This window comes from Enhydra lutris, unplaced genomic scaffold (genome assembly GCF_002288905.1).
Source record: "Enhydra lutris kenyoni isolate GAN:26980312 unplaced genomic scaffold, ASM228890v2 scaffoldscaffold54, whole genome shotgun sequence".
In the NCBI taxonomy this organism is placed as follows: domain Eukaryota; kingdom Metazoa; phylum Chordata; class Mammalia; order Carnivora; family Mustelidae; genus Enhydra; species Enhydra lutris.
The window spans coordinates 1077881-1101800 of NW_019154138.1; the positions used below are offsets into that span (position 1 = coordinate 1077881).

Below are 23920 nucleotides of genomic sequence, written 5' to 3' on the forward strand. Positions count from 1 at the left end.
GAGAAGACTCATGGACTAAACCAGTAGCGTTACAGCAACAGTCTGAAAAGATGCAGGTCTTGCTTTTCTGTTCTCCATGGCCTACCAAATAGTGGCTGAGTAGAGTTGTATGGTTGGATGTTATGAAGTAGTGGTCAGCTCTGTTTTTGCAGCTGTGCCATCTCCTTTGGTATACTGGAATCTTAGCATATGTAGCTTATGTATCTTGTATATACCCCCTCCACCTATCCAGATACCCACACACATAATTGCACCTTTCCCAACTCCCTATCTCTCAGGGCTCTGCCTTCAGCATGCTTTTCCCAGAAAGCTCTCAGAGATCTCTTAGCCATAACTCTAAAAGCACTGAACTGCTTTTTTATGCATTCTGATTTTGAGTTATAAGTATATTGCCGGTATCGTTACCCAGCCATAATTTCTCAATCTTGACAGTGCATGGGAGTTATCTGAGGAACTTAACCAATACTGATGTGTGGGCTTTAGCTGTAGAGATTTGAATTGGTCTGGAGGAGGCCTGGGTATTGAAGTTTTCCTGTACTGCCCAGAAATTCTAATGCACAGCCAAGGATGAGAACAACTGCTCTAAGCAAGTTCATTCTTTTTTTTTTTTTTTTAATTTTATTTATTTATTTGCCAGAACGAGAGCGAGAGAGAGAGAGCGTGAGTGCACAAGCAGGGGGAGTGGCAGGCAGAGGGAGAAGCAGGCTCCTCACAGAGCAAGGAGCCCGATGTGGAACTTGATCCCAGAACCCTCAGATCAGGACCTGAGCTGAAGGCAGACACTTAAATGACTGAGCCACCCAGGTGTCCCAAAGCAGAGTTCATTCTTGACCTTGTTTAGCTTGTATTTCTGGCAGAGTTATACACCAAATGTTCACTGACTGGACTATCTTTGATTATTTCAGGTAGAAATTTAGATAAATAACGCTTTATTCCTGTAGCCACACAGATGTTACCTATTGCAAGTAGAACCCCTCTTTGTCTTCCTTTTTTTTTTTTTTTTTTTGGATAATCAGAGCTAGTTTTGCAAATTCCCATCACTATAGCAATGAAATTAAAAAGGTACCTGCTAAACAGTACCACATTTAAAAATTATGTGATCTTTTTAGTGTTTTATCATCTTATAATATTGCTTCATGTACTTAAAAGAGCTGTGGTCTCTAAAATCAGTAGCTAGGAAAAGAACTAATATAACAAAGAAAGGTTTTGTTCAAACGAAGAAACCTCTTCAAGTCATAGATCTTTGGAGCTGGAAGGGCCCTTCTCTCAAAATGAATGGTTGGAGAGTTGAGATGGCTTTTTGCAGGTCATGAAACAGAGGCAAACCCAGGAATTAAACCAAAGCCATTTGCTAATGAATCTGGAATATCAGCTGTTAGTACAGGAAATCATGGGTCTTGAATGCTTTCCACCTTTAGAGGTGTCAGCTATGCTAATTCTTGGAAAACTCTTAAGGCTTTTCTTTCTTTTTTTTGAATTAAATTAATTAAGATTTTTACTAAGATAGAATTGATATATAACATTAATTTCAGGTCTGAAATTGAATTGAAGTTTTCCTGTACTGCCCAGATATTTGTACATGTTGCAAAATGATCACCACATTAATTCTAATTAATCAACTATCATCCACCAACATACATAGGTAGAATTTTTTTTCTTGTGATAGGAAATTTTAAGATCTATTTACTTAGCAACACTCAAATATACAAATACAGTATATTAACTATAATCACCATGCTGTACATTACATCCCCAAGATTTATTTTATAACTGAGAGTTTGTACCTTTGACTGCACTATTTTCTTCTTAATTATTGAACTTTTGAAGGAGGAATTCATATATTGAACAATGTGAAAGGCTTGCCTTTTGCCCTTTGTGTACTTCAGTGTATAAGATGAATGTTAATTTTTATTTTTATGGGAATTATTGGGTGGGAAAAGCTTTTCATTTTCATTATGACTATCTTATATTTCTACTTCCTTTCTTTTTTTAAATACTAGACTTGCTTTATTATTCAAGGAAAAACCCATTATTTAAATATTTACTCAATGAATAAAATCTTAAAAAAAAAAAAAAGGGGGACACCTGGGCAGTTCAATTAGCTAAGCGCCTGCCTTCGACTCAGGTCATGGTCCCAAGGTGCTGTAGTCAAGTCCTATGTTGGACTTCCTGCTAAGCAGGGAGTATGCTTCTCCCTCTGCCCACTGCTCCCCCTTCTTGTGCTCTCTCTCTCTCTCTCTTTCTGACAAATAAATAAATAAAATCTTTTAAAAAAATAAAATAAAATGTTTACTCTGAAACTATTTTCAAAACTTATTTTCTTTTGTGAGAGAATACCTAAGAAAAATGTATGATAAAATGGCCTAATTTCTTTACTGAAAAGTTTATAATAAAGGCTAGTTTCTAGCATTTAGAAATATAACTCATATAATCCTCAATGTGAGAATTACATATTTCACAATGATTTCAAAATATATCCTGTATAAATATGATGACAATATACAGAAATATTATTAGATGTAATACTTAAATAAATCATAATTTACACTCCGCAAATGTCATTGGCATTGTTAGCAATAGTTCCATGATTCCTGGGTCTGAGTCTCAGCTCTGCTCTTCTAAAACCCTGAGAATTAACTCTCAGGTTCAACTCTTTCTGTAGTTTGAAAATGTGAGTAGGATCTTTTGTAGAGAAAAGAAGCGTGGCTTGTGGGAAGGGCTACTAGAGGCTACTGTTTGGTCAGTATGTAAAAGCTGCCTATTTATACACCCATGGCCACCCATAGCCATGGTACAGAGGGGTAAGGCCCATCAGCAAATATTATTTCTGTAAGAAAACAGATTTCCAGTATCTATCACAAAGCTGAGAGATAGCCTGATACTGAACTAGGGAAGACTGTGGTGTCATCAGAGTGGTGTTGGTTTTGTTTTCAGAAGAATAGAAATGATTTCATGTATCGTAGATATACTAACCAGTTTCATTGTTTGATGCTGGATAAAGCCAGCAAGCCCATTAGCTCAGGTTCAAAGAAGTGATTAATGAGGAAAAGAAAGACCCAGACAGTCCTTCAAATCATTTCACTTTGAATTGAAACTAAAGAGATCAGTAGTGTCTTATAGTCATAGATGTCACCCTTGGTACCATCTCAGAAATGTTTGTTGTGGTCATGAAACCTGGGGTAGATGGTTCAGTGCAGATCTTACCCACCACTGAAATTCAAGTCCCCATGATGGTAGTCAGGTTGAAACAAATTCTAGTGTATTTACTAGGACACAATTGCAGAAACTCAATTTGGGGATTAAAGTTTGAACTACCAGTCTTAAAATATGTTCTTTTGCTGGAGTTAAGATATTATGGCAGAATTGTGATGATTTCAGGAAATGGAAGAGGAAAATAAAATATCCAAAGCTAATCAGGTATTTTGCAGTCACATATACATATAAAACATCCTTTCATATAATGTGTCTTTAACTGGCGAAATTAAGATACTAACAGATGAGCTGAGCCAGAATCTAAAAGGTGATGACTGGAGAGATTGCTCATATTATGAAAAGTGTTCAAAGCAATGGAGACATATGTAGCTTCCTTTCAAGTTTACAGTCCTAAAATTAATGTGTCTGATAATTTAAGGAAGGTGATAATTAATTCCATATGTAGGTTTTCCTTGATGGCTTTTAGAAAAAGTTGCTTCTGATTAGGAATAGTGACCCAAGGCCTTGGATGAATTTTATCCTCCTGTAAATCTGAGTTTATATACCTAAAGCATGGTGTAATTTTTAAGAGGTTAGCCAAACAATACAGTTAACTAACCTTGATCTCAGTGTTAAAATATGGTAAAATTATGAGATTGTTTTTCCTTTTGTGCATATTTCTTAGAAGCTGGCAGAGAAAGAGACTTGAAACAAATACTTTGAATTTAGGTTAATAAGCCATTGATTTTGGCCAGAAAATAGAAGTTGGCGGTTTGTATTAATCAGATAATGTCAGGAATTGCCAAACTTGCCATTTCACTTCGTTATAATTTATAAGTTTCCCTACTTAGATTGTATCTTTTAAAAATTCAATCAAGGCAGACTGATTTGGCATGCAATTAACTTTATTATCAGCCTAAAGATAAACCATAAATCTGATTTTCTATACTCACAGATTCCCAACATCTCATACCCATTTATTTCTCTGTTCCTTTGTTCTAACCACCCTCCTTGCTCCTCTTTTCCCCAAAATTCACCATTCTAGTTACCTTCTCCAGAAAGTCCCCCAAGTTCCCTATTGTTTTTCTCCTATTAATTTATTATCATTAGTAGCCTTTCATCTAAGCCAGTCATTTGGTACATAGTTGTGTATTGCCATGTACTATCTTTTTGTTTTGCTTGTTATTCGTATTGTTTAGGGACTGTGTATCACCAGGGTCAGTTCCTTGAGAGAAGAGATCAAGTCCTATCTTTTTTGTTTTTCTTGAAGGAGAGAGCGCTTGACTCTGACAATGGTAGCTACTGCATCAAGCGTTTGTTGGGCTCAATTTTGTGGGTAGAGACGAGTAGTTGCGACTTTCAAATTGTAGGAAGGAACAGTTTAACATTAATCTCATTGTTGAGAGTCAGCTTCACTCATTCGTTGTTCATTTTTTAATTATCAGAATTAAGAGAGATTTAAGAAATGACACTATGAATGAAAAATTATTCTATTTTATGAGCTAATATTCATGTATGAACAGGTTAACAGGAAAAATATACATATATTGAATCTACTATTTGGATGTAGGACCCAGTAGTCCTAGATTTGGGGTGTCAGTCTAGGTGATTGATTTGAGGTATTTTAGTTTCAGGGTGAATACATCTTTGAAGTTGGTGTAAATTTGGTCGAGATTTACATGAAAGTTATAAGTTCTCTTCTTCCTTTCTCCATGTATTTTTCTGAGTGTTCTCTAATAGTAGAAGTAGTCTTTGTATTCCAATTTCACTTCCTGTGTTTTCAAAATATTTAGCTCCCCAATAAAAGAACAAAACCATGTTTACTTATAACTATGCCCTTGAATATGGAAAATACTCATGGCTAAATAGTAAACTTTTAAAAACTTAGTTATCAGACCAATTGCCATTTTTTTGTTACACCTATCTTTTTTGTTTGTTTTTGGTTCTTACATGAAAAATATTTTTTAATGTGGGAATTATATAACTCAGTAGTTAAGATGTGAGCTACCCTGTCAAAACCTGATTTTTGAACCCTTGCTCTGTTAAGCTAGGAGTTAGCATCTTCTTCATTAAAATGGGGATAATAATATCTACATATTGGGGATTAAGTGAGATAATCCATGTGAAGCATAAAGAACAGTGCTTATCATGAATATTAGCTAGCGTTATATGAATTATTATTATTAGAGATGTTCCTATCTTCATATTTTAATCAAATGGTTTTTACAGCTTTAATTCCAGATTGTATCTAAGTTTGTATAGATTGATCATACAATCAGTGTTCTTTTTAAGACTGTATAATTCAGATTTCGTGCATCCTAATTAATTCTTGCTTTATTCCTTGCCAAAAATGCTAGTTAACCTATTTTTATCTTTATTAAAACAAATATCCTTAATTGATTAGTTGTCTTGTAATCACATTTTGAATTATAAAAGACTAAGAAGAAATAGGGAAAATGTAAGAATAACATTTATATTTTATGATTATAAAATTAATGTTTATTGCAAGAAACTTGAGGAATACTGAAAATATAAAAAAGAAAATTAAAATCATCTGTAATGACACTCTCAAATGCAACCAATGTTAATATATTTGTGAGATTTCTTACAGCCAAAATGTCCAGCATTCTACATGTTCTTTTTTCTTGATTTAGAAAATGTTTTGTTTTGTTTTTTTTTTCCTCTCGTTCCAGGGCTGCTCTTGGTCGGTTATATTTGTGGATCTCGATGCTCACAATCGCAATAGGCAAACTTTGTGTTCACTGTTACCCAGAGAATCAAGATCTCATGTGAGATATTTTTATAATAAACGAATATGAACTACTATTTATGATTGCTTCCTCAAGCAAGTGCTTAAAATGTTAGAGGTTGCCAGAAGAGATGAGGAGAGAGAAATGTTGCCCTTTGGTCCACTGTCTTGTGGAGGTTTCATTCAGGAAGTAGGGAAAGCTGTGGGCAAACCTACTTTGTCCTTGGCTCTTCTGTAGAACTATAGAAAACTAGACCTATTTTTTGAGGGGGGGGTGTAGAGAGTAGCAACATTATACCAAAATGAATTTTTTGGTCATAAAGTATTAGAAAAATGTTTTTCATGATTTATATTTCTTTTGAATATCAAAATTACCTGCTTTGTTTCTTTTCTCTCATGTGATTCATCTTTAAACTTTTATATGCCTGTAATACCTGATTACAGATTTTTCTAGGGGCTATTTGTGTCTCTATTCTTAAAAAACACCCCAAATAAAATAATTATTTAAAAAGTACAATTTGGGGGCTCAGTGGGTTAAGCCTCTGCCTTCAGCTCAGGTCATGATCTCAGGGTCCTGGGATCAAGCCCTGCATTGAGCTCTCTGCTTGGCAGGGAGCCTGCTTCCCCCATTCTCTCTTTGCCTGCCTCTCTGCCTACTTGTGATCTCTGTCAAATAAATAAATAAAATTGTTAAAAATTTTAAAAATATTAAAAAATAAGAAGTACAATTTTATAGAAATACGATGAGATTATGATAAAACAGAACTCAAAAATAAGCCAGTAATAATATAATATCCACTCATTATTTCACCACTCAATTATAGTTTTAGGATGATAGCATTTGAGTTTATATGTTTTCACACATTTTTATGTACATATGTAATATTATTCTTATTTTATAAAACTGGAAGAATATTATTTATAATGCTTGGTAACCTCGTTCTATGAATGGGCATATTTCCCTATTTATAAACATTTCTATAATATACATTTTAATGGCTGCTAATTTACTCAGCTAATTGTTGGACATTCAGATTATTTTCTGTTTTTTACCATCATAAACCAATGTTATGACAGACCAAGTTATAAATAGTAATTATCAGTATTAAATTTTTACACACTGCCTTAATTAATATCTTTGCATCCAGTGTTGAATCTTGAAAATACTCCTTATTAATGGATAAAGTTTTATTGGTTCACCAAACCATATCATATAAATGTCTGTCTGTCCCTTGGAGCACAGCAATCTCACTGTCAGTTAGATAACCTTATTGACTTTTCATCTCCCTGATTCTCCTTTGGCTATGCTGATCATATCACTGCAGGCATTTACATTCCCTTCTTTTTCTTATTGCCTCCAGAACACAGATGCTGCCCTACTACCCTGCATCAGTTATCCTGCATTTGCCCTGGATGATGAAGCTTTGTTTAGCCAGACACTTGATAAAGTGGTTAGAAAATTAAAAGGTAAATATGGATTTAAGCGTTTCTTGAGAGATGGATATAGAACATCATTGGAAGATCCCAACAGACGCTACTACAAACCAGCTGAAATTAAGGTATCAAAAAATATTTCATATCATAACAGAGTAGTCAAAAACACCGGTTTAGGAAACAGACTTTTTGGGTTTGAACTCTGGCTCTGCCAGTTACTAGCTATTTGGCCTTGGGCAAGTTAATAAACCTCTGTGTGATTAATATTTTTCATTGGTAAAATAATAATAGCTACTATTATTTGTCCTGTTACTGAGGTTCTTATGAGGATTCAATGAGTTAACATATGTCTAAAAGTGCTTCAAATGGTTCTTGACGCAGAGTAAGTGATAAGCATTAGCCTTACTGGCAGTGAGGCCCATTTGCTCATATTGGGCTGGGGTGATTCATTGGATGAATAATTTTTCGACTGAACTTTCAGTACTTTGCCTATCTGCTCCATACTGTATGCCTTATATAAAAGAAAATACCAATTTGTGATGCAACTTTCAATCTCTTAAGCAAATGCTCTTTTTTTCTATTTCACATAGACATTTCCCTTTGAAATATAGTCCTCTAAATTTTCAGTTTTAAAACATTTATTTCAAATGCACATACATACCATTTTATCTAGGTTTATTCTAGGAATTTTTAAGCTGTTCAGAAAACTGTAACATTCAAAAAAAGGGTAAGCATCCATCCACATTGCTGAAGGTTTTCTTTAGTGGTATAGATTGACAATTATTTTTGTTAGCTTGGTCATAACTTTAAAGATAGGTAGGGACTTACGAATCTCTCTATATAAAATGTTTAGGCAAGATTGTACCTTATAATTTATTAGGCAGTTAAATACCACTCTTTTAATATTTAGTACACACTTAGTTTTGCTGGATAATTAGAGATTATCATCTTATTTAATTTAACAACTGACTATCATCTGGAAGCATTAGGAGCGATGTTATTGTGTACATATTTGAAACTTTACAGCAGCCTATTAGGTTGAGTCAAAAGATCCATTTATTTCTTAAACACCTTCAGATATTTCTTCTCTACTTAATACATTTCCTGAGCTGATATGTAGCACTTACATTTCAATTGGACCTGCTGTAACTACCACCCTGCAAATTTTCATCTTTGGATCTGTGTCTGTGTATCTGCTGGTGAGCACCAGTGTAGAAAGCGACAGCTATAGTCAGATGCCGCCCCAGATTCAGAACACCCATCCTGGTTCAGTCCTCACTGTTGATTTGACCGCTTGTCAGTACTGCTGTGTGACTCTGCCAGGAACTCCCTTACAAGCTTTTCCAGCTTTTTCCCTATTTGTATTCAAGTTCCCAGACTATAATTCTTACTGGGTAGCCTTTCTTTTCTATTTGCCCTCCTCCACTGCACCTCTTCTTCATCCAGTCTTGCCTCCATCTCTGTCTCACAGAAGGTGCTTTCTGTTCTTCATCCTTGAGCTAACCCTCCATATGTACACCCCATCCTCTTCTCTTTTACTTCTTGGGTTTCTTACTCTCTCATTTGTTTTCTTCTCTGATAGAAGGATGTCTATCTCTATTTCTTTCTTTTTTTCCTCCTCATCTTCCTCACTTCTCCCTTCCTTCTGTCTTGCTTTCCCCCAACTCCAGTCAGCTTTTTTCCCTCAGCATAAGCACAGTGGTGTTCATTTAAAACCAAAACCAAAACCTTTATTCCTCTCTTCCTCCAGTCCTCTCTCTCTCCTTATAGCCACACTTCTGAAAAGCATAGTCTGTTCTTGGTGTGTCTCCTTGTTTGCCTCCTACTCACTGCTTTATGTTATACTCCTCTTTGTCTTTAGCACTTTCCAGTAGCCCTGTTGGCTTCAGTCAGTTTAGGTCACTGGGTAGTGGAGGATTTTCTGACCTTCTTTCACAGAATATCTCCTTGGCATTTGTATGTTTTCATTGAGTCTTCTTTCTTGGAATATTCTCCATTTTCTGTGATCACATTCTTCCTAATCCTCTTCTGTCATTGTCTTTTCAGGTTCTTCTTCTTCCACCTCCTAAACATTGCTCTTCTCCCAAGTTTCATCCTTAGTCCTATTCTTTTTTCATGCCATCCATGCAATCATAGCTTCAGCTATCAATCTTAACCCCAGATCTCCCCTTGGGTGTACTATGTGTATCCCGCTGCCTTTTGGACAAGTCCCACTCTTTTGCCCAAGCCCCAAACCTGAGAGTCATTCTAGGCTTTTCTGTCTCATTTAGCTCTCTTTGTCACTCCCCAGGTCTAGCAGATTTAACTTCCTTTAAATCTTAATGTCTGTTCCTTCCTCTCTATTAACTCCTTGGTTTAGGCTAGTGATTCTTAAGCAAAGGATTTTGCACCCCAGGAGACATTTGACAATATCAGTAGACGTTTTTCATTGTCACAACTTAGTGGGTGCTACTGGCATCTGGAAGGTAGAGGCCAGAGATGCTAGTAAAGATTCCGCGCTGCGTAGAGCAACCTGTCAAGGAATTATTTGGCCCAAAATGTCAGTAGTGCTGAAATTGAGAAATCTCAGTTTAGGCTATCATATTTTCTCTGGATTGCTTCCAAGTAGCCTTCCACCTGGTCTCCTTTTTCTTGCCCCAAAACTCTGTTCAGTACTGCCAGCTTTCCAACTAGTAAGTAAATCTGATAAGTAAATCTGATTCTGTTCAGTGTTCATCAGTGCTTCCCTGTCACTTCAGATCCAAGTCTCAGTCTTTTAGCATGATTCCCAGGTTTTTCCTGATCTGGCTGGCCTGGGCCGGGCCACCTCTTGGGCATTAATTTTATCGATTTCTTGCTTGCTTGTTCCAAAAATACTGAATTGCTGGTTATTTCTTTAGCAAACTTTGTCCTTCCATGCATCTGTAGTTTGTACTATTGCTTTCTCTGCACAGAGTTCCCTTAGCTCCTCTCCCCAAAGAAATCCATCAAGTCTTAATTGAAGCATCTCTTTTACTATTATCCCTTCCCAACCCTTGGGCAGACACAGGTGTTTCCTTTCCTGTATTTCTGATGTACCATGTATAAACATTTCATATAAAACTATAGTAGTTTATTTACATGCCTGACTCCCCACTAGGCTAGGAGCACTTGAGGGCAGGTTCTCTATTTATTTGTTTTCATAGCCCTCTGTCTAATTGGTGCCAGGCATTATTAAGTACTTAGTAAATATTTGTTGAATGATTACTGTGTGATGGATTAAATGAATGAGATTTTGAGTAACAAGAGTTCTAAGATTTTTTTTAGAAGCAATTAAACTACTTATATCAGTCTAATTTTGTTATTACTATATACTTGTATGTATATCCTATATGCTATAATTCATTATACTATACAGTATGATCTATATACTTCTATATATCTTTGTTCTAACAGTTATCCCATATATAATTAATATATTTATTCTAATTAATATAATTGTTCTAACTAATATAATTAACTTCAGTGAAATTTTTAATATTTTATTTTATGTTTTAGCTATTTGATGGCATTGAATGTGAATTTCCCATATTTTTCCTTTACATGATGATTGATGGTAAGTGAGCTTTTCTAAAATTTAAACTACGGGATATAAGTGGTTTAAAGAAAAGCAGATGAAATATGACCCTTTCAGCTAGCAAAATAGACTATACTTCAGTGATGTTAACTGCTCTGCATTTTTATATGCTACTCTTCTGCTTCTGGGTGAATATTAAATCATTTAAAGAGTTCAAAAATACTTTGAAGTATTTAAGAAATTATAAAATATATTTTCATATTTGCAAAGAGAAATTTTTATGGATAGTAATAATGGATATTGTAATCTTTGACATTGTGAATATCTATAACATTTACACTTAAGAGTAGAGAAATTTCAATTAAAATTCAATAATCAGTTCTAAATGTTAACATGACCTAAAAACAATTTCATGGAATAATATACATATTTGCATTACTTTTTTCCAATTTTATTTTTATCATTTACATACAAAATTAACAAAGTAATTATAACTGGGCTAATAGATTTTTTCTTTTCTTTCTTTTCTTTTTTTTTTTAGAGAGAGGGAGTGGAGAGGCAAGGGCAGAGGGAGAAGGGAGATCTTAACTAGGGTCCATGCCCAGCATGGAGCCCAACATGGGGCTCGATCTCACAACCCTGAGATCATGACCTGAACCTAAATCAAGAGTTGAACGCTTAACCAACTTAGCTATCCAGGTGCCCCATGGACTAGTCGAGTTTTCTAAGGCAAAATTTCTGTGGTACTTATTGAGCTCATATGCTATTGGTTTTTATATTTTAAATTTTAGGAGTTTTTAGAGGCAATCCCAAACAAGTAAAGGAGTATCAGGATCTTCTGACTCCAGTACTTCATCAGACCACAGAAGGTATAGTTGGATTGTTTGTCAAGAAATTCTTCCTAATATTTCCTAAATGTTACTTTGAAATGTATAAATTACTCCTTTTTAAATATAACAACTTATATTAAATTATAAAAAATGGAACCTTGAATGAATTGTAAGGAATAATCTATTAATTTGTTATTATAAGTGTGTTTTTATAAAAGGAGTTCATTGGGCAAGACAAGGTTGAAGAATAAATTTAGGTGATTATGGTTGTAGTAATTACAAAATACTTTTCCAGGTGGGCAAAGTTTCTTGTTCTACCTACTATGAAACTCCTTTACTCTGTGAAGTATGACAATAATATAGAGTAGCTGTTTTCTCTCCCAGTCATCAGAGATGCTATGTTCAGGTGAACGCTGCCCCCTCCAGAGGGCTACCTTAAGAGGTTCTGCCATAGCCTAAAGGTACTACTACTGCCAGGAACAGATTGGCCTCATCTTCGGAGTTACTTCTTGGACCTTTAGCATATTATTTTGAATATCAGCCTAGTGCTAATGATTCATCCTTTGAGAATGGGTTTAATACTTTAGAAGTGGCTAAAAGACTCTTACAAGTAGTATATTGGTTTTAGTTAAACACCAACAGGGCCCATAAAAGAATATAACTGATTTTCAGTATGACTAGAAAACTAATAGTTCCAAAAAAGAAGCTCTAGATTCTCTAGATTCTTTGGAGCTCTAGATTCTTTGGAGATTAGTATTAGCAAAATAAGAACATATTCTCTTAAGTAAACAGCTTTGAAAACCTTTATCTGAAAGTGAAAAATCATGATTTATGGCTAAAACATGGGTGGTCCTATGGACCGTTTCTGCAAACTTGGAATTACAGCCCTGGGCCTCATTCCTCCCTCAGGAGAAGTTTGTGATATTTTTTACAGTTTTCCACAAGTATTTTCAAATAAAAACTTCACAATGTGTGCTCAGCCTTTAAAATACTTGTAATGTTAAAGTAGCAAAATATTTGTGAATAAACCTTGAATTCCAAATAAATATTAATTTTTGAAACCAGTTATTAATATCTTTATGCTCCAAATAATAATTTATCCAATGTGAGAAACAATGTAATGCATGCTGTAATGAATATAATGTTTGAAATCCAATCCCTTGAATCATATCTGTTAGTATTCAGTGGTAGATCATTGATGCATTGAGGGGGTAGTTTAGTGTACAACAGTTTAGTCTTTGTCATGTTCAGAAAGTGATGTTAAAACTCTTCTTTGTGTATCAAAGATCTTTTTACTGGTTTTAGATACAATATCACTATTGATTGCCTTTCTGAAAGGAGCTCAAGGAATGGAAAAGGCAGAATTCTAGGTCAGTCACTGTGGTGTCAGGATCCCACAGAAACAACCAGGGTTCCTGAACCAATAGGGTGCCCAAACGGTGGAGTGGGGAAAATGGTTATAGTCAGTGAGCCAAGAGGCACTCTCAGCTCAGGTCACCATAAACTATGAGCCAGGCCAGTAGCGAGAGCACTCTTTGCCTGCACACCAGAAAAAGACTGGGACATGTGGGCCACATTACCAACCCCTGGGAGGGTCCAAAGAGCTGCACCATGACCAGGCAACAGCTCTCAGGGTGGCAGCAGCTCTGGAAAGGACAATAAAGCAGAACCCAGCTGGCACATGGGAGTAGTGGAGGAGGGTGTATCTGTGCAAGCCCACAGATCCTTCTAGTCCCGAAGATGCAAAGTGCAGAAATGCTCATGGGTCTCTAGGAATGCTCCCAGGAGAATTGCAGTCCTTGTCACCCAGGGGTTTCTGTAGAGCTTGGTGCACACAGAAGTGAAGACAGTTTCACTTAGAAAGTTTACTAAAGAGGGGTCTGTGATCTTGTGGCTCTGGGCCAAGGATCCAGTCAAGGCCATTTTTGCTCTGACCCTCTGAAGAGTCATGAAAAGCCACCAAGGAACGAAAACCACACAGAGGACCAGCTCACCTTGAGGCCATCCTCCTGACAAGGGATGGTGCAACTCCACCCAGGCAAAGAAACCCGAGAAGCAGAACAGGAGGTACCTCCCCCAGAAGACAGACTAGAAGAATAGGTGAATGACAAGCTAATAGATCTCAAGGGACTGTAAAAATCCAGCACTATAGGAAAATAATATATTGAGCTCCAGGTGTTTCCTCACAACTTGTTTTTCCTTCAGTCTAAAATTTTACTTTTTTTTTTTTACATTTTTCCCATTATAACTAGATCCTTATTTTACCAATTTATGTTTTTAAGTTGCTTTTTAACCTTTTTTTCCACATCAACATTTTATAGATTTATGCCTCATTCTAGTTCTTTTTTCATTCTATTAAATTTTATTTTATTTATTTAAAAATATTTTTTAAAAAGACTTTATTTATTTTATTTATTTATTTGACAGAGAGAGATACAGCAAGAGAGGGAACATAAGCAGGGGCAGTGGGAGAGGGAAAAGTGGGCTTCCCGCAGAGTGGGGAGCCCTATGTGGGACTCAATCCCAGGACCCTGGGATCATGACCTGAGCCGAAGGCAGACATTTAACAACTGAGCCACCCAGGCGCCCTAAATTTTATTTTATATATATATATGAACTTTGTTTTCTTTGCATATTTGGGATGTAGTGTCTTCTAACACACAAACCTAAATTCAGTCAGGAATAAGTAGATCACCCTGCTTGTCCACCCTGAGAGATTATAGTCTTTCTCCACCAACCCATCGTACCCCCCCACCCCCATTTTTATTGTTTTGTTCATTTTGGCTTTGTTCGCATTTCTGTGGTGGCTGCAGATAATTTTAGGTTTTTTCCTATGGTGCATTTTTCTTGGGTCATGGTTGATACTTTGGACTCTATTCATTTGCTGATCCATCCTTCTTGGGCAGAATGACTAGAACTCACAACAAAGGAAGGAACCAGAGGCAATGTTCTCTGCCACAGAGCTAATCTATATGGATATAAGCAAGATGTCAGAGATAGAATTCAGGAGAGCAGTTATGAAGTTAATAGCTCAGTTTGAAAAAAACATACATGACAATACAAAATCTCTAAGGGTGGAAATGAAATCTAACCACACCAAACTTAAAAATGCTATTGATAGGATGCAGTCTAAATTGGATCCTCTAAGAGCTAGGGACAGTGACTCAGAAGAGAGATTAAGTGATCCAGAGGACAGGCTGATGGAAAGGAAGGAAGCTGAGGAAACGACAGAGAAACAAATTATAGCCCATGAAGAAAGGCTTAGAGAATTTAATGATGCCTTGAAAAGAACCAATGTCAGAATCATTGGGATCCAAGGAGTGGAAAGAGAGAGAGGGCGAGAAAGTATATTTGAGCAAATCATGGCTGAGAACTTCCCTAATATGAGGAATGAAACAAACATTCATGTCTAAGAGGCAGAGAGGACCCCTCACAAAATCAATAAAAATAGATCAACACCCTGACATGTAACAGTAAAGCTTGCAAATCTTTGAGCCAAAGAAGCTATCCTGAGAGCAGCTAGGGAAAGTAGACTCCATACTATGGAGGAGGAACATCGAAATAACATGAAACCTATCCACAGAATCCTGGCGGGCATGAAAAGCCAGCAAGATACATTCAGGGTATTAAATGAGAAGAACATGCAGCCAAGAATACTTTATCCAGCAAGGCTGTCATTGAGAATGGAAGGAGAGAGAAAGTGTTCCCAGGACAGATGGAAAGAATATGTGACCACCAAGAAATATTAAGGGGGATTCTGTAATTGAAAGGAGACCCCAAGAGTAATGTAGACCAAAAAATAACAGAGATAGTCTACAGGAACAGGGACTTCACAGGCAATTCAATGGCACCAAGTTCATTATCTTTCAATAGTTACTCAATGTAAATGGGCTGATGGTCGCATAAATGACACAGAATTTCAGATTGGCTAAAAAAGCAGGACCCATCCATATGCTGTCTACAGGAGACTCATTTTGTACCTAAAGACACCTCCATATTGAAAGTGAGGGGATGGAGAAAAATTTACCACTCCAACAGACCACAAAAAAAAGCAGGGGTAGCAATCCTCATATCAGCCAAACTTGATTTTAAACAAAGATTCATAAGAGATGTAGAGGACACTATATCATACTTAAAGGGTGTATCCAACAAGAAGATCTAACAATTGTAAATATCTATGCCTCCAACATGGGACCAGCCAATTATATAAACCTATTAATAAACACAACAAAGAACCGTATAAATAATAATATATTAATAGTAGGAGACTTCAAAACTGCACTCACAGCAGTGGACAGATCATCTAAGCCAAAGATCAACAAAGAAACAAGAGCTCTGAATGACACATTGGACTAGATGGACTTCGTAGATACATACAGAACATTCCATCCTAAAACAACTGAATACTCATTCTTTCTGAGTGCACGTGGAACTTTTTCCAGAATAGATCATATACTGGGTCACAAATCAGGTCTCGACTGATATGAAAAGATTGGAATTATTCCCTGCATATTTTCAGACCAAAATGCTTTGAAACTAGAGCTCAACCACACACACACACACACACAAAAAAGGGAACTCGAGTACTTGGAGGTTAAAAAGCATCCTGATAAAGAATTAATGGGTCAATCAGCAAATTATAGGACTTAAACAACTCAGGCAAACCAATGAATATGAAAACACATCCATTCCAAAGCTATGGGATATTGCAAAAGCGGTCCTTAGAAGGAAGTACAAAGCCATCAGAGCCTCTCTCAAGAAAGCAGAAAGGTATCAAATGCACAAGCTAAACTTAGACATAAAGGAGCTGTACAAAGAGCAGCAAATAAAACCTAAACCAAGCAGGAGAAGAGAAATAATAAAGATTAGAGCAGAAATCAATGAAATAGAAACAAGAAAAACAGTAGAACAGATCAACAAAACTAGAAGTTAGTTCTCTGAAAGGATTAATAAGGTCCATAAACCTCTGGCCAGACTTATCCAAAAGAAAAGAGAAAGGACCCAAATCAATAAAATCAGGAACAAAAGGGGAGAAATCACAACCAATACCAAGAAAACAGAGACGGTTATTAACACTTATTATCAGCAGTTATATGCCAACAAACTAGGTAATTTGGAGGAAATGGATGCATTCCTGGAAACTTATATCTATAAGGACTGAAACAGGAAAAAATAGACAATCGGAACAGACCAATAACCAGCGAGGAAATTGAAACAGTTATCAAAAACCTCTCCAAAAAACAAAAGTCCAGGGCCAGGTGGCTTCCCAGGGTAATTCTACCAAACATTTAAAGAAGAGATAATACCTATTCTACTGAAGGTGTTTCAAAAAACAGAAATGGAAGAAAACTTCCAAACTCTTTCTATGAGGCCAGCATTACCCTGATCCCCAAACCAGGCAAAGACCCCAACAAAAAGGAGAATTGCAGATAAAAATCCCTGATGAACATGGATGGATGCCAAAATACTCACTAAGATCCTAGTCAATAGGATCCAACAGTACATTAAAGGGATTATTCACTACCACCAGGTCGGATTTATTCTGGCATGCAAGGGTGGTTTAACATTCGCAGATCAATCAGTGTGATAGATCACATCAACAAAAGAGGAGACAAGACCCATATGATCCTCTCAATTGATGCAAAAAATGCATTTGACAAAATACAGCATCCTTTCTTGATTAAAACTCTTCACAGTGGAGGGTTAGAGGGAACATACCTCAATCTCATAAAAGCCATCTATGAAAAGCACACAGCAAATATATTCTCACTGGGGAAAAACTGGGAGCTTTTCCCTTAATGTCAGGAACAGGACAGGAATGCTCACTGTCACCACTATTGTTCAACATAGTAGTAGCAGTCCTAGCCTCAGCAATCAGACAACAAAAAGAAAAGGCATTCAACTTGGCAAGGAAGTCAAATCCTCACTCTTCATAGATGACATGATACTTTATGTGGAAAACCCAAAAGACTCCACCTCCAAATCACTAGAACTCATAAAGCAAATCAGCAATGTGGCAGAATACAAAATCAGTGCACAGAAATCAGTCGCTTTTCTATACACTAACAATGTGACTGAAGAAGGAGAAATTAAGAAATAAATTCCACTTACAACTGCACCAAAAACCAAGATACCTAGGAATAAAACTAACCAAAGAGTTAAAGGATCTACACTCTAGAAACCACTGAACACTTAACGAAAGAAACTGAGGAAGACATAAAGAGATGGAAAAACATTCCGTGCTCATGGATTGGAAGGATAAACATTGTGGAAATGTCTATGCTGCCCAGAACCATCTACACTTTCAATGGAATCCCTATCAAAAGACCATTGACATTTTTCACAGAGCTGGAACAAATAATCCTAAAATTTTAATGGAACCAGAAAAGATCCCGAATTGCCAGGGGAATGTTGAAAAAGAAAGCCAAAGCTGGGGGCATCACAATGTCTGACTTCAATCTATGTTACAAAGCTGTGCTCATCAAGACAGCACGGTACTGCACAAAAACAGAAAGATCAATGGAATGGACTAGAGAGTCCAGAAATGGACCCTCAACTAATGGTTAACTAATCTTTGAGAAAGCAGGAAAAAATATCCGATGGAAAAAAGACAGTCTCTTTAATAAATGGTATTGGGAAAATTAGACAGCCAAATGCAGAAGAATGAAAGTGGACCATTTTCTTACACCATACACAAAGATAAACTCAAAATGAATGAAAGACCTCAGTGTGAGACAGGAATCCATTAAAATCTTTGAGGAGAACACAGACAGCAACCTCTTCGACCTTGGACATAGCAAATTCTTTCAAAACATGTCTCGAAAGGGAAACAAAAGCAAAAATGAACTATTGGGACTTCATTAAGATAGAAAGCTTCTTCCCAGCAAAGGAAACAACCAATAAAACTAAAAGGAAATGTATGGAATGGAAGAAGATATTTGCACATGTTATTATAGATAAAGGGCGGGTATCCAGATCTATAAAGAACTGGAGCTGAACTCCCAGAAAAGCAAATAATCCCATCAAGAAAAGAAAAGCAAATAATCCCATCAAGAAAAGGGCAGAACACATGAACAGACACTTCTCCAAGGAAGACATACCAATGGCTAACAGACACATGAAAAAAATGCTCCATGGCACTTGCCATCAGGGAAATACAAATCAAAACCACAATGAGATACCACCTTACACCAGTTAGGTCGGCAAAAATTAATAAGACTTGAAACAACGAATGTTGATGAAGATGTGGAGACAAGGGAACCCTCTTACACTGTTGGTGGGAGTGCAGGCTAGTACAGCCACTCTGGAAAACAGTATGGAGGTTCCTCAAGACACTAAAAATATAGCTACCCTACAACTTAGCAATTACACTACTAGGTATTTACCACAAAGATACAGATGTAGTGAAAGAAAGGGGCACATGCACCCCAATGTTCATAGCATCAGTGTCCATAATAGCCAAACTGTGGAAGGAGCCCAGACATCCTTCAGCAGATGAATGGATAAAGAAGATGTGGTTCATATATACAATGGAATATTGCTCAACCATCAGAAAGGAGGAATACATTTACATTGACATGGATGAAACTGAAGGGGATTATGCTAAGTGAAATAAGTCAATTGGAGAAAGACAATTATCATATGGTTTCACTCATTATGTCGAACATAAGGAATAGTGCAGAGGCAATAGGGGAAGGAAGGGAAACTGAGTGGGAAGAGATCAGAGACAGAGACAAACCATATAAAACTCTTGACTCTGGGAAACCAACTGAGGGTGCAGAAGGGGAGGTGGGTGGTTGGATGGGGTAAATGGGTGATGGGCATTAAGGAGGGCACATGATGTGATGAGCACTGGGTGGTATATGCAACTAGTGAATCCCTGAACATTATATCAGAAACTAATGTTTTGTACTATATGTTGAATAATTGAATTTAAAATAAATAAATAAGGAAACAAACAAACCAAATATCTCAGTTGATAGATGTATGAAGGAAAAAAATTTTGGGGAAATCTATGCCATTTTATTAGGAAAAATTAATTTACCAAGGGTTGATAATACAAAAAGTCTTCTTTAGCATTCTACAAGAGTGTTGTTTTTTTCTTTATGTTACCCACAAAGATTTTAGGCTTTAAATGATAAATTTTAGTTTCTATCAAGGAATGTATTTATTTATTTATTTCCAAGATTTTATTTAAATTCAATTCAGTTAACATATAGAGTATTATTAATTTCAGGAGAAAGATTTAGTAATTTATTACTTGCATATAACACCCCATGCTCATTACAACACGTGCCCTTCAAGGAATGTTTTAAACAAGTTGCTCACAGAGGAGGATGGATTTTTTTTTTCTCTTCAATGATATTAAATGGCAGATATTGGATTTGATGTTTAAAATGAGGATTTCTTTGCTTTAAGCAATGGCTCAGGGTTACAATTCTTCATTTGAGATTACACGGTATCTCATTTGTAATGCTTCTACAGACTAATCCTATTAAAGAAAACTTGTATGGCTCTAATGTTTGCATACTGTATTTTTATTGATTCATTTAAAGGTGTTAAAATTAAATGTTGTTAAAGGAGATTATGTTCATATTATTGGCTAAAGCATAGCATATGCTGTCAAATTAGTGTTAAAATCAAGGAGCTTTTTCCATGTTTTTCACTGGCAGTTTCTGAGGCCATTATATCCAATTTCCTGTAGTGATCAAATCTCTTACTTTCTTTACAACCTGTCTCTCTCTGTTTTCTAACATTTCAGTTTCTTGAGGGGAAAATTTGGGGAGGACACTGATCTTTGTATTTTAAATATGTATTTTTAAACTCCATAGGTTATCCTGTCATACCAAAGTACTATTATGTGCCAGCTGATTTTGTAGAATACGAGAAAAGAAACCCTGGTAGTCAAAAGCGATTTCCTAGCAACTGTGGCCGTGATGGAAAACTCTTTCTTTGGGGACAAGCCCTTTATATCATTGCAAAACTCCTGGGTAAGTAGAGAAGTTTGGGAACATTTTTTTCCCTTGATACCACACTGTTAGAAATAAGTATATTTTTGCTCTCATCTTTCTTGGATTTGGGTGGTGTTTCCTACTGTTAAGAGGTCTTGGGGAAGTTTCTTAGTATGTAAAGCAATATTAATATGTCTGTTTCACTGAATAATGATGGACAGTTTCTGGGAAGAACGTCAAATAGGTGGGAGTACCATTATGATCATTTAGGGGCTTCATTCAGCTTGGTGGATAGGTTTCTAGCAGGAGGCTGTGGAAACTTTGAGTTACTTTTATGTAACAGAACAAAAATTCTGATTTTATGCTTGCTCATAGCTTTAGTAAACCACTTGTCAAAAGGAATTGGTTATCTCAAAGTTCTCTTCTTTCCCATAAATATGCATTGGTAATTTACTCAGTTAGCTTAGAGGCTTAATGGGACCATTATTCATAATTTTTTGAGGATTTTTCAGCTTATCCCAAAAATTCTGCCGAATATGAGTACTCTTTGGACACATTGAGATGAAGGCTAATTTAAGGAACACACACACAAAAGCATTATTATGCATCTTTCTGCATCATTGCTTGCTTAAATTTCAAATATTATTAACATTCCCATCAAAAAGGTTATCAATTTAGAGTCAGAATTTCTTAATGGCAAACAAATTATGAAACAGGCTGATTGTAAATACTGTATGTACCCGCACTAAAAGAACTGCTTACCATGTGAAGTATGTTATTGTCTGTACTGTTCCCACTATTGCTGCATAAATGCTAAATTTGTTTGTGTTGTAAGAATAATCATCTTTGGTTTCTTTCTTTCTTTTTTTTTTACATTCCATATTTCAGATTTCCAATTCAAGCTTTACACAAATGACATATAAAAGCACACAGAAGCTAACCAAAGAAGAGAAAATTAAGTTAATACTGTTTTCAATTTGCTTGTTTCCTAACTGCATTTTCCGGGTCTCCATATATACTTAATGCTAATTTAAGAACCTGTAGAAAATTTTCTTCTTTTAAGGGGACAGCTTTTTGATAAGGAGTTGATATTATTTATACAGGTTTTGCTTTTAGATTTTTCAAAAGAAAAAAATATATATATACCTGAAGTAGTTTTCTTAGAATCAAGCCAAGTTGGCAAGGTTATCTCTGGTTAGAATGTTATTTTCCATCTCACTAGCATGAATCCAAAGAAGCCTTCTGGTGATACAGTTAAATAAAACATGTTGTAGTAAAGGAGTAGTTAACTGATCTAAGGATAAGAATTTTAACATCTGAATCATAAATTTCTATATATTGGAGCTTGGAAATTATAATTGAGCTTGATGAAATTTTTCTGATTCTGAGGTTGAAAACTAGAACTTGGGATATTGAGTTTGAGATCTAAATCTTTATCATCCTACTTTTTGCTCTGTATCTAGTCTGTGATTAAGTGCTAGGAAGACTGCTATTTGAGCAAAGTCTGTGGATAAAATTGAGGGGCTAATGAATTGGGAATGCAGAATTGACTGTACTATACATAAGCAACTTGGGCTTTTAAAAAGGAAGAAATTGAAAATAGTATCAGTCAGAAAAAAGCATTGGACCTTCCTTACTCTAAAATAAATGTATTGAATATAGACAGATTTTGATTGTAGATAGCATTTCCTTATGTTAAGATGAGTGTGAACAGAAATAGTCCAGGCCAGACCTTCTCATCTCTGTTTCATGAGCAAAAAGAAGAAAAACTTCAGAGAAAGAGTCAATTTCTCTTTTCCCTGCTGAGCTCCTAAAAAGGCAGTTGAGAACATACAGAAGGTGTGTTGCAAACTATGAAACCACATACTTTCTCTGTTGCTGAAAAAAGAGATGCTACATATTCATTAGCACTCTGACCTAGCTGTGTGTCATCTGGTTAACAAACTCACTGGTTAAGATGAATAAGATCTCAGAAGACTGAATCATTTAGTTACTCTTAACTATTATATACTTGCCCCCAAGAACATTAAACTTCTATGGATGTTATTGAGATTCCAGATGCCACATTTACTAACAAAGTCTTATTTATTCATTAAAGGGGCTTGGTTGGATATCTGCTTGACAGCATTTTGTGGGTCCATTTAATTGGAATTAACTGAAAATAATAGAATAGTAAATCTTTGACATTATTCTATGATATATGACTTTTACTAATTCAGGCCAGTTTGTATCCAGTGAAATCTAGTAAGAATATTTTGCTTATATATATGTATATATATATATACCCTAATGAATAATTATGCAACAAAACTATGTGACTTTCATCCCATTGTTAGAGCAAAAAGACTCAATATGCTGTTTCCTAGCCTAAGACCTGAACTACCTAGTGTATTCTTAGAAAATAATTATTACAGTATTTTTTTTCTTTAGAAAATTCAGATTTTAAGAAAATCAGTAGTTGCTATAAAATAAGTCAAAAATTATAAATATTAATTTTATTTATTTATTTATTTATTTATTTATTTATATCTGACATAGAATTGCTATTACCGGAATACTATATTCTAATATTTTCTTACAGTATTACATTGTAGAAAATATTAGAGATAATTAAAAATAAAATCAAGTTTACATCTGATCTTCGGGCCAAACATGATGATTGTTAGTATTTGCTGTCTATCTCTTGTTCTTTTTTTTTTATATAACTTTTTTTTATTATATGTTAGTTTTTGATGTAGTGTTCCATGATAAACATGCTTATTTTAAACCAGATAAGACATATTTTAAGATATAACATTTGACTTGTCTTAGAATAAAATGATCATTAGCTATACCTTTAATCATCATTTAAATTTGGAAGTTTAGAAACCTACCATAGTAGAGATGATCAGTCTCTAGAACACAGTGTATCTTTTTTTCCCATATTTTTTAATTTAAATTTAGTCAATTAACATATATTATTGGTTTCAGAGGTACAGGCCCATGATTCATCAGTCTTATATAATACTCACTGTTCAGTATATTACATGCCCTTCTTAATGTCCATCACCTTAATATCCTTCCTCCAACCCTCAGTTTGTTTCCTGTGATTAAGAGTCTCTTATAGTTTGTCTCCCTCTCTGGTTTAGTCTTGTTCTAATTTTTCCTCTCTTCCCCTATGATCTTCTGTTTTGTTTCTTAAATTCCACATATCAGTGAGATCCTATGATAATTGTGATTCTGTGATTGA

General features: G+C 35.6%; 1 protein-coding gene across 1 annotated transcript in view; it reads left to right on the plus strand.

Annotated features, from left to right (window-relative positions):
- Positions 1-23920, plus strand: part of LOC111157377 (phosphorylase kinase regulatory subunit beta) — a 240406-nt gene that overhangs the window by 113834 nt on the left and 102652 nt on the right. The window contains exons 9-13 of the mRNA XM_022518739.1: positions 5886-5981; positions 7303-7500; positions 10892-10949; positions 11702-11779; positions 20572-20730. Of these exons, the coding sequence (XP_022374447.1) occupies positions 5886-5981; positions 7303-7500; positions 10892-10949; positions 11702-11779; positions 20572-20730 (589 nt within the window). The remainder of the gene's footprint in view (positions 1-5885; positions 5982-7302; positions 7501-10891; positions 10950-11701; positions 11780-20571; positions 20731-23920) is intronic.